This window comes from Lepidothrix coronata, unplaced genomic scaffold (genome assembly GCF_001604755.1).
Source record: "Lepidothrix coronata isolate B3197 unplaced genomic scaffold, Lepidothrix_coronata-1.0 Scaffold66, whole genome shotgun sequence".
Classification (NCBI taxonomy): Eukaryota; Metazoa; Chordata; class Aves; order Passeriformes; family Pipridae; genus Lepidothrix; species Lepidothrix coronata.
Window position 1 is genome coordinate 1,014,933 of NW_016690246.1, and position 16,001 is coordinate 1,030,933.

General features: G+C 34.8%; 1 protein-coding gene across 18 annotated transcripts in view; it reads right to left on the minus strand.

Moving 5' to 3' along the window:
* The window catches only part of CADPS2 (calcium dependent secretion activator 2), a 297,812-nt gene that overhangs the window by 56,548 nt on the left and 225,263 nt on the right, over nucleotides 1–16,001 (minus strand). For 7 of the 18 annotated variants that reach the window (XM_017818203.1, XM_017818196.1, XM_017818190.1 and 4 more), the window contains 4 exons: nucleotides 15,955–15,975; nucleotides 4,263–4,366; nucleotides 2,706–2,714; nucleotides 525–681 (listed from right to left, as the gene is read on the minus strand). In XM_017818203.1, coding sequence (XP_017673692.1) covers nucleotides 525–681; nucleotides 2,706–2,714; nucleotides 4,263–4,366; nucleotides 15,955–15,975 — 291 coding nt within the window. The remainder of the gene's footprint in view (nucleotides 1–524; nucleotides 682–2,705; nucleotides 2,715–4,262; nucleotides 4,367–15,954; nucleotides 15,976–16,001) is intronic. The other 11 variants (XM_017818205.1, XM_017818201.1, XM_017818198.1 and 8 more) reach the window with 3 other exon arrangements.

Consider the following 16,001-nt stretch of genomic DNA (forward strand, 5'->3'; position numbering starts at 1 on the left):
ACACCCTTCTGAGCAGCCTTCTAAATTGAGCTTAAACGACAACATCATGGCTTTTTCAATAAGTTTCTGAAGATGCAGTTGATTCAACAAAGGATCTAAATGGAACATTTGTTGTGTGTATCTTACTCCATTCATGCTAAGCCTACGATACCTTTATAGACATAACTAATCTGAAAGTAGTTTACATGGAGGCTTAGAAGGAAACTTTTTTTTAAGACTACAACTTTTTTTAAGCAGTATAGATTAAACACAAACTATCAATGCATCTTACACTACTTGGACATAATTGATTCAAAACCGTGTAATTTGTGAATACTAAATAGTTAAGGGATTGCCAGAACAAGGACTGAAATGCTGCAAGAATAGAGAGAAACTTCCAAGAAATGGCGCACCAGGATATGTATCATAAAAATAGACACTGCCACTTTTATTTTGACCATTATATTATTTAGAAACACATTTCTAAAGTGAGAGCACATAAAAAAATATAATACATAGAATATGTAAAAAAAGGTAGAACTTACTGTCATTTCTGAGGGCATTATTCAGCAGCTGGAAAAGTGGGAAGCTGTCCCAGGAGTCCTGCGGCTGTGCCTCAAGTGCTGAATCCATATCAACAGAGTACAAAGACAAAAACTTCTCTGCATGCTCAGCCAACAATTCTGGCCACCAAGCAAATGCCTGCAAACATGACAAAATAGATTTACTAAACACAAGTCAAAGGAATGAAATGTGTTTTATCTTCGAAAAAATATATCTGAGTATGTCATGTCATGTCCTATCTCATTTGGAGAGGAAGAATGGGCAAAGTGAAAAATGTGAAAATATTTTATAAAACCTTGCATCAAAAATGTAGGAAATCAAACAGGTTATGCTGGGAAAGGTGATATCATCAGAACAAAAATATAACACCAAAAAAACAAAAAAAGGAGTATAAATACCAGACAGCAAATAATTTGCCAGAGAGCAAATAAAAGCATGAAGGCTTATCCTTGAAAGAATTATTGTATATGCTTCTTTTGTTTTCATTCAATTCCAAAGCTGGTAGTAATCAAATGAATTAATTTTTAAATAAATTTTTATGAATACTTTTGCATTAATTTAGTAATCAGAAGGGATGGTTTTAGTGTGAAATTTTACTCCCTGAAGTCTGAAAAATTTTTTAACAGCTACAGCATGCTTTTTAGTTCCTATTTTTGCCTTAAAGATGTTGGTTTCTCTAAGAAAGGCATCCAGTTTTCTTTCTGCAAATGCTATAAGTACATCTTGAGAAGTTCACTAACGTTTATATTCATTTTCAGTAACTTAACATATTGGAGAATACACAGTTTTCTCTGGGAAAAAAATTATATTCTTAGATAATCCTAACTTTAAAGAAGAGATCTGTGAAAAATAGTGTCAGTAAGTAAAGCCAGCTCCACATCAAAGACATGTAACGATTGTACCTTTTCACTGTCACATAAACCTAGGCTTTTAAAGGTCACTATTGAAGCTGAGCATTGGGTCAGGGGGACCTGTACGATCCTGGAGTTAAAGATGAAGGTGAAGTGAGTTCATGATATAGGACGAATATCAAATACTGCTGAGAGTGTTTTGCTCAGAGTTTACAAAAATGTCTGAGAGTGAGAAATGCCTACACACAGCAGATAGGAGAATGTCATTGCTGTCAAACTTATGCCACTCATTTTGAATATCTAATTTTGAATATTTTTGAGTTGCCACCATGGAACATATGTAGCTTGATCTACAAGTGTTGAGTCCCCACAACATCAAATAAAGTCACAGAAATTCTCACTTGCATTTCTGAAATGTAAGTCCTGGGTAATGTAGAATTATGTACTCAGGTCTGAAAGTCATCAAATAGAAGACAACTTCTGTAAAGTGATCTACAAGTACGCTTTTGCATCCTGGACTTTCTGATGACTGCCTGTAGTGCTTTCTGACATGGGGAAAATGGAGAAATGATGAATTGGCAAGATGAATTTTTAAAGAAATTCTAAGCATCCTCTGCTATTACTGAAAAGTACTTTGTGTGTTGCGGTGTCAGTATTGAAGGATGACGATTGGCACCATAGTGAGGACAGATAAGGCTTCAAAAACTTTGGCAGGAGTTTGAAATGGAGCCTTTTTCATCAAACTGGAAGAAGTTTCTTATTAATAAATCCTTTATAAATGGGAGTTCATTAAAGCAATAGACCCTAGAAGATAACTAAACGCAAAAAAAATTGTGTGCGGGCTTTGACAGGTGACCCTTCCAGGTATGCAGAACTTCTTTCGGAAAACATTGCTAACTTTGCAAAGCAAAGCAAAACCAAAACTAGAAAATGAGCACGCTTTCTCTCCATTTGCTTCCCCTTTGCAAATGACACTTTGAACTCAGATAGAAATTTTTCTGATTCTCTCAAGAACTACCCATCATTACTTAGGCAGCAAGGAAGAAGAACAGAGAAAAAACGTTACAGCGCAGTCGTTACGGATAATATGTAAACAGGCTAAAAGCAACTCGCGATTGGTGACACACATTCTAGGAGAACAAAATCATTGACTGGATTAAAACAAGAATGAAGTTCTTAGATTCTAGAAGACAGACAAATGTGGCTATACAACATCAGAAATCACCAAAACAGTTTATGCTACAGGTTCAAGACACAGTTCCATGATAAAAGCAGTGAAAAATAATGCTTAGTTCATCAGGAATCACATACCTCTCTTCCCTTTGGGAATCCCCGAAATTTGTAAATGTTATGAATTAAAAAAAAGAAAAAAAATCTAGTATTAAAAGTGTGATATACTATTTTAGAGATTCATCAACTCTACCATCACTGAACATTTCTTTAACATTATGATGTGAAGTCACCATACTTAAAATTCAGTTTTGAGTAGGGAATGTATAATTTTGTGATCTTTTTCACAGATATATTTTAATGTTGACATTCTGTATGCTCTATAAATTTTAGTAAAATTGAACATTTATTACATGAATGAAGGGGGAAATAGTCTTAAAATGATCTTTATTCTTTTCAAGCTATCTTAGATGAGATTGAAAACTTTTGCTGAATAGATTTTCCTGAAGACACATGCAATATATTTACTCTTCTGAAAAACACCACATCTCTGAGTGCAAATAAGTAGCAAAGTAATGAATTTTTGAACAGAGATGTTTAATCATGCAGGTGTGATTTGATCTTGGGGGTTTTTTTGTATTCTTTTCCACAGAAGTCTATTATTCTTAAAGTAATGCAGGTCCTCAAAAGACAAAGACAACAATATATACATTTTATTAAGTAGTCATTATGGTGTAACACAGTGGCAATGGTAGTGTAGAACAGGACCTCCAGGGAATTAATTTCAAATCATCAAAACAGCTGTTTCTTCAGTGTAAGATAAAACATCTATAACAAGTTCACACATGACAGATGTAAGCTAAAAACTAGATTCCACAGTGTGATATAAAGCCAGATGTTTTGAATGATCATATTTTATAACTATATCTTCTAAATCATGTTTATTCCTTTGCATATTTAAAAAAAAATATTTATTGAGTTTTGGAGAACATTTTAAAAACAACTTCCTGAACCTTAGAAAACTGTATTTATTAATTAAATGTCTATAACATATAAAATTATGTGTATCTGGCCAAGTTTATTTTTGTAATTCCTTGATATAAAAGGTGCCATAATTCCAAATATTGTGGTTTCTGCATCATGAAGCAAAAGACATGAGAGCAAGAAACATAAAATTGTTCTATTTTATTTCTTCTACCTTACAATACCATTTTAAAAAGCACAAGTTTAAAAGCATATTTTTCCAATAAACAGAAGAGTAATGTGAATGCAATTACCATAACTATCATTATTTTTAGATCTATAATCTAGATCTGTACAGCATGATGAAAACAAGCATTCAGTTACATTTTCTTTCTATTTTGAATGAGAGGTGAAAAGTTGGAAGGAAAACTGTATAAGGCTACGAATATTTTCCAAACCATTTCACCACCTCCAGCACAAAGATGCTTTCTCTTTTTTATGCTCTTTAATTTTCATGTCTAAACCTACAGTTCATTCAAGCGAATTCAAGTAGAGTTTTATTTCACTTCACTTTTCATAAGCTTCAAGTCTCTTATTCCTCTGTAAATGTGAACTGCCTTAAACATATGTCAGAAAGTAAAGCTAAAATGTTTCTTGACACACTTGCTTCACATCAGGGGAGAAAAAAATCTAGGAACAAACCATCCTCTACAGCAAATGCAGCTACAGCCTCACCTCTGAATGATGCTCTTCATTTTGCTGCAATACTTCGATACAGAGTTCTGCAAGGTGAAGAACCTCTTCCAGTTTTCTAGCAGGTGTTGCTTGGTTCATGGTCTCTATATGAATTTAAAATGCAAATTGAAATTGCTTTAGTTACAAATATGATTTACAGTAAGAGAAAATTATGTCAGAAACTAATAGGAATGGTGCAAAGTGACAATTCTCTGAACTATAAGCAATTTCAAACGTTAAGGATAATCATTTAATACACATAAACAGAGCATCCAGATCACAAGAAAGAGAAAATACTTAACTCACAAAAGCATCACTGATCACTGTAAACATTATCTATTCAATATGTGCGAAATAAGAGATGCATCAGTGATGCTCAACTTCTGCAATAAGGAAGTCCTTTTTCTTTCTAAAGTCATATATACAAAGACAGCACACAGTAGAGACCTTTTTTGTTATTGTCAGTACCATCTCATTCTTACCAGATGACTCATTACTGTCATCAGCAAGATTCACGTGTTTTGCAGCAGTCAAAAATTCCACATGTTTCATCTAAATAAGATGTTCCATTTTAGGCATATTTTAAAAATAGGAAAAGTACAAACCACAATAATTCATACAACTAATTTCTAATAACTAATTATTGAAATAACTAATTTTCTACTTGCTGTTCAGCAATGAATAAATCTGCATTCTTTTCAGTACCATAATGAAAAATAGCATTATAAAATAAGGATGTTATAACATAATTGACACAAGCCTAATAAAAACTCCACATAAAAGAAGCATAAATGCAAAAGTCCCAAAAGACATGAGCGTCACTCATTCTACACAATAGACTTCAAAAAGAAAGGAAACATCAAAGGTAAAACAACTGTAACTAAAATTCTTACAAGGAAATTAAACACTGATTAGTTTTCAATTAAAAAAAATAATTACAGGACTAGATCTCAGAAAGAGTCATGGAGGATAAAGGAAGAGTCCAACTGAAATTTTTTACAGTCAGAGTTTAATCAGTAAAAGTAATTTGTCCAACTACATAATTTGCATTGTTACAAGTAACTTTAGCATTAGCTATCGAAGCTTGTTTACTTAACAATGCTTGTTTTGCTGAAAATAAACTATGGGATGGATGGAAATGATGTAAAATATAATCATATATAAAGTATGGTCACATTAACCAGCTTTGCAGATGACATATGAAGCTGATAATAAAATGTCAGTGAGGGTCTCAGGAATCCTATTTTCTCATTTTTTGTGCAAGTTCATGAATACACATCTTCATATATAGAAAATTCTGCTGAAATTTCTGTCCAACTTCGCATTCATTATGACATAGAACATTAGCAGATTAATTAAACAATTTACATAATCTCCCTGGTCTCAGTAAGAATATCAATCTGCATGCAATAAATGTTTTTAACAGTTAACATTTCTGGCAGGTCAAAGCAACTTTCCAGACATTTTAAAGCCAGGTGATCTTGTCCAGTTCTTCAGCACTAACACACTGATGCATAGTACAGTGATAAAATATACAGCTTTGATGCAATCTTTGAAGAAACATTGGATTGGAATGTCCAGCAAACATCTACTTCACGGTAAATTAAGACCCACATTGTTTTCATGAAAAAACAAAGCAGGCAAAATATTTATTGAAGCAACTAAGAAGAATTTTTTCAAATCTTATTAAAATAACCATATAACCAGACACATTGAAATAATATGTTTTCCAAAACCACTATCTAACTCAATCTCAGCCTTGGCCATATTGATCACCATAACTGGTCTACTCTGGCCTCAAATCGGGAGGCCTGGAGACACACCATCTATAACGCAGCTGTCTCCTTCGAGAACACACACAGGATCACTCTAGAGGAAAAAAGGCAACGCAGAAAGAACCGTGTATTGCAGAATACACCATCTAAGGAGTCTTTCTGTTGTGCCTTTTGCAATCGGATATGTCTGTCACGTATTGGCCTCATAAGCCACCAGCGTGCCTGTAGCAAATGTGGATAGAGCCTTCCCAAATCTTCATTCGCGAAGCCTAGCCATGAATCTAACTCAAGAAAGACTTATTGTAGGAACATGGGCCAAGCCCAAAATGTAGACCAGGACACAAAATTACATTCATAATGCCAAGATCATACTGTATTGAATTTGCAATTTTTATACTATAGAACAATTTTATGAATCTAATAACAACTATATTGAATCATGTGAGATTAGGAAGGATTGGTCTAGTCTCTATTATTTAGGTTATAGTATACAGACTACTACTGGATTCAAACTAAACCCGTGGTTTCTACACGTATCCTGGACTGAAACTACTGTTTCCTCTAGTGGTCAATGTCCTCTCTGCCCCAAACACACAGCAAGTACTATTCATACATAAACACGGATAAACGACTAATTTTATTTCGAATTCACCCTGATTTTCATTACCTTACTACTAACCAAGTAAACAAAATAATTGTATTTGCAATGGCATTCATTCCTAATGAAACTAAATAAGGTGTAAACTATTCAAAAATTATATCCTAGAAGGGCTCCTCTAAATTATTAAGGAAGTAATTATAATAATTATATTGAATCTCATGTTACATTTTTGCATTCTCCTTCCTCACTACGAAGAGCAGGAGAAAAAAGATTTACTAGCTAACTGTGAGATTATCCTGCACCACCACTCTGATGAGATCATGATGAAGAGAAACATTGTCTCAGGCAAGTACCAATTCAATTGAGCAGGGCACTAATGAAACTCAGTTCTGATCATATGTGCTGAAGTAGAGAATTTTGATCAGAAATGGAAATGAATGGAGAGTCTGTTTTTTTTGGTGTGTTTGTCTGAAAGGCATCATAAGCCTAATAAAATGAAGGATGAAAGACGGGATCAGAAGTGTTCCCACACAGGCAATATGGGAATACAGTGTTCCCTAAATGGGAACACTTAGGAAGGAGCAGACCTACTTATGATCAGGCATGATGCTGCCATAAGAATATATCAGTCATGATAAATTATTTAAAAATAGAAACTGTAATTTTCAGTCATTAAGGGACTAACGTTCAGGATTAGTTTCTTCAACAGAATTAGCATGTTTAGGAGGAAAGAGAGTAAGAAAATTGTAAATATTCCTTTGAGGTGAGTATGGCAAGTTTCTGAATGATGTTTCACGGAGCAATGACTAAAAATGTGGGAAACATTTGAATTCCACTTTCACTTTTCATAAAATTCACCATGCTATTTACTATTTACTAGCTTACTCTGAAACAATTTATTGCTTGCTAAAAACAAACAAATTACTCTTGATGTTTCATACAGCTTTTCACAATACTTTAAAAATGATGGTTTTCCTATGAGATTTGTTCATAAGAAAAGGTGGCAGAGAATTGCACTCACTCTCCATCCTTGGACAAATCTCTCTAATTTTGTTGTCATTTACTTATTCACAGAATAAATCAGTTCAGACAATTTCTTCTGGATGCTATGTACTTCCCTACATTTCACTTCATGTGAAGCTTCCTTTTCTATTTCTAAGTTACCACATCAGCTAGTCATTTTTCTCTGTAACTAAAGAGTTTTCACTTTCAAATTCTAGGCAGTATGTTTTATGGATAACCACCATTTACATGGGTATATAAACAAGGGGCTATGAAGTAATTTGAAACATAAAAAATGAAATACTCCCTTTTTTTTTTACTAAGTAAGTAATATATATGAAATATGAGTAGCAATAAATTCTTATCTGGAAGTTTTAGAACCTCCAAAATACCTGAACAAAATACTGTGCTTGGCTTTGTAAGCATAAAAGAATTATAGGAATGGAAATCAGTGCTGTCAGTTTTCATTATATTCATGATGTCTTTCTTCCCACAATTACTAAGGGTTGTTAAGATGTGTTTACACTGCTCAAACTAACAAGTTGCAGTGGGAGTCGAGACAGTAAATATCCTGCTTGACATCTTTTAGAAAATAAACAGAAAAAGCCATCAATCATCTGTTTTCATCTTTGGTTTCTGCTGAAATGAAAAAGCAATCCAGGCTTTGCAAATAATGATGCTTTCTCAAGTATGCATTACCAGTGAATCACACAGGTACCGAGAAAATATTGTCAAATGAGCTAAGTTAACTGACTAAACCACTGCTGAAATGAAAAAGTGACTGCTTCATGGACTGATTGAGCCTAGGGCCACAAGGGACTGTCAGATCATCCAGTCTCACCTGCTGTGTCATACAGGTCTGGGAACTTCTCACCAGTCCTCCTTTCCTGAGACAATCAGGATGTCTAAAACCTAATAACACTGTCTCTAAAACCTAACTTAAGCTTGCTTTCCAGAAGAGAGTTTATCTTTGAAGACAAATGCACAGTTCACCTCTTTCATTTTCTCCCCAGCATGTAAGCTGTTAAACATGTGTGATTAATTTCTCATTGACATTTGCTGAGCACAGGAATCTGCTGATTAAAGAGGCAATTTTCCTTGGTTATGAATACAGTGCAGCTATGACATTCCTGTCTATGGCCTGCCAGTCTCCCCCCACTGACACAGCATACATGTTACTGGTTTTCCGTGCCTAGTATTTTATCCTTCCTCCTTTTCTTCAAACAAGCATATCCAGAACAAGACACTCAGGACAGTCAACCTGTCTCAAGGCCAGAGACCAATAGCAGGGGTATTGGAAAAAACTCAAGTATGCTAAGAGACCCCCAAGTTCACAGTCTCATTGGGCTTACAGAAACCTTCACATTCACATCCAGAGAGGTGGATGTGGCTGGAGACTTCTGGGGTGATGCTGCAGTTTAGAATGAGGTCCAGCTCATTTTATGTGAAAGTGCAACAGAACATCCAGTTTGCATTTTGATCCTTCATGTAAGACAACTGGGATTTGTTTTAATTTTCATCAGCACTGTTGCTCTGGTTGCTGGCAGCACTCAGGAGTTGTGCTACTGAACATTAAAGCTACCAGCATTAAATAAAACCTGGAGAAAGTGCAAGATGTCTAATAATGGAGGTGTCTGAAGATCAACTAATTTGTTTCTTTGCATGTGCCAGAATTAGATGCAGGGAAGAGCAGATAATGCAACGACTGTCTGCAGTCAAACTCTTTCCAGGATACACTGCATGGCTTAAGCAAGTTTTGGAGTTCCTGAAAGAATTTGTTTGTATAGATATTCTGTAGGAGGACATAAATCTTGCCAAGGAATCTGACTGCCCCACTCCAAATAGGAACCTGAGAGTGAGCTCATACTGATGCAGAGAGGACGACAGGGACACCCCACAGTAAAACAGGAATAATATCATTTGATAATACAGATACATCATAATTTGGGCTTTACAGATCCAATTCTGTTCCAGTAGGGCCCATTACTTTGATCTTTTTCACATGTGAAAATCGCAAGATTGCTTCCAGACTTGTATCAAAAGCAGTACAAATATCAATAAACTGGAGCTAATATGTTACTAAACCTTAACTGACTCTGAAGAGTTAATCCACAACTAGGATAATCCACCCACAGATAATTTAGATTTGACTGTACTGGATTTTCTTGCAACTTCTCACAGAATTAATTCTGCATGAAAAAGTACAAAGGGACATCTGGGAGGACATTCTATATTTTTCTGATTAAAAAATAAAAATCTATCCCTAGATGAATAGTAGAATTTAACTTAATTATGAAGTTGAAACCAGTCTGTCCACAATTGCTTTCTAAAAATTCAATAGCATTTTAAATTCCATAGAAAAAAATTAGAATCAATTATCATTATCAGCTATGTACAGAGAGATTATGAGATTCGTAGAAAGTTAAGAGTTTACCTCTCCTAGCCCACAACCTATCATTTTATAAAGTGGGTCACACTACAATATTTTCAGGTTTTAAAAATTTATCATAGTATTCAATTGCATTACCTTTATGGGGCAATCACATGTTTTGGGTTTTTTTCTTTGTGTTTGGGTTTTTTGTATTTTTTTTTTTTCAAGAAGGGGAATCGGCTCATGGAAAAGCACTGGAACAACAAATTCGAAAAGGTATAAACAGCTGAAAAAAGGCAGAGATTAAAAGAAATCTCCTTTTTTATTGCTGTTCAAAGCATTTTTTGATTCTTTGTATTCTGGTTCTGACAGCACAGACACGTGCAGTTGGTATTTTCTTTCTTTCCCTCACTTCTAATTTCTCCTCAAAGGGGGAAAGAACTGGTGTTCTCAGCAGTTTCTGATCCAGTGGAATAAAACTCAGACATAAGAAACATGGCAAACTGCAAGGCTCCATGAATGAAGAGATCTGAATAACTCATATACTAGATGGAGAGAAAACTGGTACTTGAAAGTGCAGACTTAGTAGTAAGTATTTTTAAAAAACAGAATAATCTTAAGAGTCTAAATTTTAGAGACCTACTGAAAAATGACAACAACAAATCTAATGCTGGCAGGTAGGGAGAAGGAAAAAGAGATACAATTATTAACTGAAACAAATTTTTAAAAAAATTACTAATTGAGGGCATAAAATAAACAGAAAGAATGAAATATAACAGATTTGCAAAGGTAGGTTGAACTAGACTTGTGCAGCAGCTTTTCTTGATAGGATATTTTCTTATAAAAGAAATTCAGTAGATCTCATCTATTCTGACTATTAAAGTACTCGATACTGTGCCTCATGGGAAAAGTATCAGTTAAGCTGAAAAAAATGAGGATTAAAAAAGAAACTATGTGTTGGATAAAGAAGATGCTTCAAGTGAGAGGCAACAGGTCATGTTGAGAAAGAGCAAAGAAAATTTTCTTGAGGGATTCCTTGAAGATTAATCTGGGCTTCCTTAATATTTTCACCAATGACTTTAGAATAAATATTAGGAGTGCACTGATAATGTTGTAAAACACTGGTAATAGATAGCAGGGTCAAAATGCAGTAACAAGAATTGGATAATTCCAAAGAATGGGAGAGAGAAACATTAAAATACGTTAAAGAAGTAAAGAAAAACATATTAAACTACTTTAAGAAGGAGAGCAATACATTTTGACACATGAACAGCAAAAACATTTACTACAAACTGGGAATATGTCAGCTGGAAACGATCAGGACTCTGAAGACTGGGTTGAATTAACTTTTCACAGAACAGCTGTGTGCCACAAGCACGATACAGACATCAGAAGACAAGTGTTCCTTGAATATATTAGATGAAGCATTTCTGGTATAACAGTACTGCCAGTACTGTGCAAGGCATGTCATAGGGATGACTTTGTACAGTTCAAGAAGTCCAATGTTCAAGAAGGTGAAATTCAAACTTTAAAAAGAAAGACTCCTAAAATGATAAAAATGAAGAACTGGAGGCTAAAAATCTGAGACAAGGTGATGAAAGCCTAGGTTGTATGAGTATGAAACTCTTGTCTAAAAATGCACCACAGGGCTTGCAGGAACTGCAGACAATGAAATGCTAATGAAGGATGGAACTATCCCTTCCTCATTTGGGACACAGGACAAGGCTAGCATGCTAAAAATTGGGAACTAATTTTAATGTAAAGTGATTGATACACGTATAGATCAAACTGGACTTGGAAGGATGCTCACGTGGCTGAAGCAGGGGTTGGAAAAGGGGAAGCACAGTGGCAAAGACAGACTCAGCCCTACTGTTAAAAGAGGATGTAGGTATGTTTACAAGAGTATCAGGATGTGAACCTAACAATCCAGTTCTTTTACAGACTTCTGCTCCAAAACTGAAATCAGGGATGTTTGCCCATATCCCCTTCTTTCCATTTAGTTGCACAACAGAGACCAAGAAGATGCTATGCCACTGTGCAACTCATTCACTTTTGTTTGTTCAGTGAAATGAACATGCATGGAGAGCTTTAATCAAGTCCTCTCCAGGTACAATGACTCTCCACTTGCCTTCTCAGCTTCAATAATGTTTGTAGTGTTCTTCTTTTTAAGTCAGACAGATCCTTCTGAGCCTTGAGGGAATTTACATCCTTTAGAAACTTACATGTAATGAGTATGTTAATGATCGATGTCTTTCAAAAAACAGCAAACTGTTGAGTTGCTCCTGACCTTCTCTTGTATGGAGTTAATAGTTATTCAGCCTTTGGCAGTCTGTCTGACAGAAACAAATATTGGGATGACAACTGTGATTTGTCTTTGAGCAATTGCACACTACACAGTAACTATCTGCCCTGATTTTAATGGAATTTATTCCCATTCCTTTCATTCAAACTGTTTGGCAGAAGGAGCGCAGTATAGTGAGTTACTACAGTATTTTAAAAATAATGAGTTAAAAGACAACTACTTAATAAGTCAAATCTTTACAATCTGTCTATTGCCTCAGAAATTAATTGGTGGACAATGACAGTTCACTTTACAGCCATTTACCACTTTAATCCCTAACCCAGTCCTTTTGTATCTGTACAGCAAGGCAATGTCCCTGTGCTCAAAAATGTATTTATGTGTCAGTTTCATTCACTTCTCAGACAATAACAGAAGCAATAGCAGAGTTAATTACTCCTCAGCTATTCAGATTTAAAATAAATTTAAATGGGGAAAAACATTCATTTCTGAGAAGGAATAAACAATGTATTTTAATACTCTCTGTGTGTTAATGGATGTGTGTAAAATATAAGTAAAAAAATAAGAAATCTGTATAAGGAAGGCCATTTTTTTTGAAGGAGAGAGAAAATAAGTGAGGGAGGCATGCAAATTTCTATAGGCTTTTCATTGGAAGTATACAAAATGCATGTAAAGAATGCTATTTGTCTCTGGCCTCAGAATGTAGCAGGTCCAGCTATGTTCAAGATTATCTATAGGAAGAATTAATGAAAGTTAAATGCTGAATAAAACAGGAAAACATGCCATACACAAAACGATCGAAAAAGTACTTTCAGGTAGCAAAGTCTCAAAGGTGGCATATGCTGAAATGAAAATGGGTTATACTTAAACAGAGATCTTCCCATATTGATGATGTGATTCATATCCTTGACAAATTATAAACCCTTCCTGCAAACTACAAGGGCATCATATGAGAGTTCTTAGATACAGTTCAAAATTATAATAGTAGGTTTGCTGGTATTCTCATAATGGCAATTATACTGACTGAGCAGATTAGATACTCCATGAGAATTTCAGCTGTACGTGTAATAAGGAATGACATGCTGAACCCTGTCATTGCAAATGTAATTTTTGTTAAAAAAATCTGTTCCATATTCATAACAGTACAACGACAGGGGAGTGCTAAATAAAACGTCATCCTGACTGTAAACAAATATTGTTGATGGAAGTACTGCTTATACCACCATGTCTGCCATTAAGAACATAACCACCGTCTTCGGGAAAACATTCAGAGTCTTGTTCAATTGAGACTGAAAATGAGAGCACTTGGAGAATAGACCTAGGAACCTGGCAACCACACTGCTGAGAAAGGATTCTCTCAACAAAAAGAATTTGCATGTTCACCTCTGTATTACCTAACAAGGACACTCCTGCAATTCTTTATATAGTAGCTAGTGCACAAGCCAAAGGGTAAATAATTGTTATCAAGAAATAGTTCTTCCTCATTTTTCACGAAAATGCAACATATGGTATTAGGGCTGAGCATATTGCACATCAAGTTCATTACGAAATCTGTAGGAGTCCAGCTAGTGACACCAACAAGACCAGGATTTGGCCCCATTAGCCAGGCTAAAATGTAATTTTATTGGGATTCCCTTCAGTGGCTTTATCTTTTGCATCAGAGAAATGGGTTCAATGGTACACAAATTTCTGGTGAACACAGTCTATTCACTCCTTTCTATAATTTTTTTTCTGGGTTTCTGATTTTTAGTCAGAACTCATATTTAATTAAGAAACTAAATTATAGACACAGCCTAAAAACCTCTAGCTTCACCTAACTCACATAGTGAATTTCTGTTTACTCAATATATGTGATAGCCTCTCATCCATTCTCTAATCTAGTTATTTGCCAGGTCACTTAGGGGACAGCTTTGCTATCCTATCTTAAGAACATGGCAATGGTTTCTTTCAAAGCATGCATAAACCTAATGTAAAATGACTGAAATCAGGTGTAGTCTTTTTTTTTTTTTCTCTGTGCCTGTAACTATGTCATCTGTGCTTAATGGTCTAGGTTTCTGACATAAAGAGCCTGAGAAAGAATAATAAGGGTGTGTCACAAGGAAGATTTGCACTGGAGGTGATACACATCATATAAAAGTGTAGAGATAAGGTTTTAGAGTGCAAAGGTCAAAGGACACACTCTCTAAAATTACTTTTCTCATTTCACAAATTAATTTCGACAAATTAATTTCTGAACTTCCAATTTTAAGAGATATTTTCTTTAATACAGGTGTAAAAATAGCAACTGGAATTATTTGTTCTATCTAGCTTTAGGTATCTTACCTAGAAGGGAAACTGTCTTAGGGTATATTTGTATTTGATGGTGTGAGATAGGTCCTTTCACAGAGAAATTGTTGAAGGACCTTCCGAACACTCTGAATCGTCTGCTTAAGGAACCTCTCCCTGTTGATCAGAGGGGGTCAGCAGATTCCCTGAGCAATCCTATCAACTCATCCTAACAGGCTGTAGTAAAAATAGCCATACCACCAGTACGTTGTCGGCTCTCTTTTTCTAAGAATTCCAAATAGATCTCTTCTCTTTACAGGGCATTTAAAGCTTTCAAACAAAAATCAGTGGAAGTTTTGGAAATCAGTGGAATCTTTGGAATCTTTAGTTACGAACATAGACTTCGAAAGAAGTAGTTTTATTAATCTGCTACTATTTTTCAAGCTCCTCATTGCCAAGGAGCTCCTCTTTGAACTACATCCATGCAATCTTTATAGTCATCACACCAGTCTGTCTTTCCAGATGGAAAATTATTTCATCCTGAGAGTACTACCAGGTCAATGCCCCTTCCCATAACAGTGGTTGATATTATTTGTGAAACCCCACAAAGCATCATGATCAATCTTTCTTCGGGTATGTGCATATGTCAGGTGAGAAAAAGCAGTATGCACATCTATTTCATAGTGTATATAGGCACAATTCCTCATATTTTTATGCAGCCAGTACCACTTAGTCACAAATACTACTTCAGCTGTGCTCTTTGTATGATGACTTTTAAGTATCGGGATAGAAGTACTAGAAAAACCTTTTTTTTACTACTGAAGAATATACACCATATTAGCTTCTATAAAATCAGGAACACAAAGAACTACCATCCTCGCAAGATTCAGCTGTAACTAGAAAAATACACATATCACTGAACAAAGCCATATCAGAGAAATGTAAAACCAGTTTTACAAAATTAGTTCTCCTAGCAAGACCTTCATCAATAAATCCAGCAGTCCCCTTATGAAACAGATACAATTGTTGCTGATTACTATGAAATTACATTTCTTTAAATACACAAACTGATTTTGAATTTAACAGACAAACTTTCTGCCATCATTTAGCTATATCTCTTTCACAGAAACTACAATTGCATCATATTCCAAACCAGAAAATTAGCTTAATTGCTGATAAATATGTACAGCATAGTTAAGTATCAGTGTAAATGAAGAATTCACGGATTATACTACAACAGAATTAATTTTAATGTTCACAAATATTCTGGTCAGTATCTTGGTATTGTAGAAATTAACAAAAATAATAAATAATAAAAAAAACAGACACAACACACTACATCTGTAATACATGCAGACATGCACACAAATAGTAATCACCTGAGTCCTTTTCTGCTGTTGCTAAATAGAAAAAAAAAAAAAGAGAA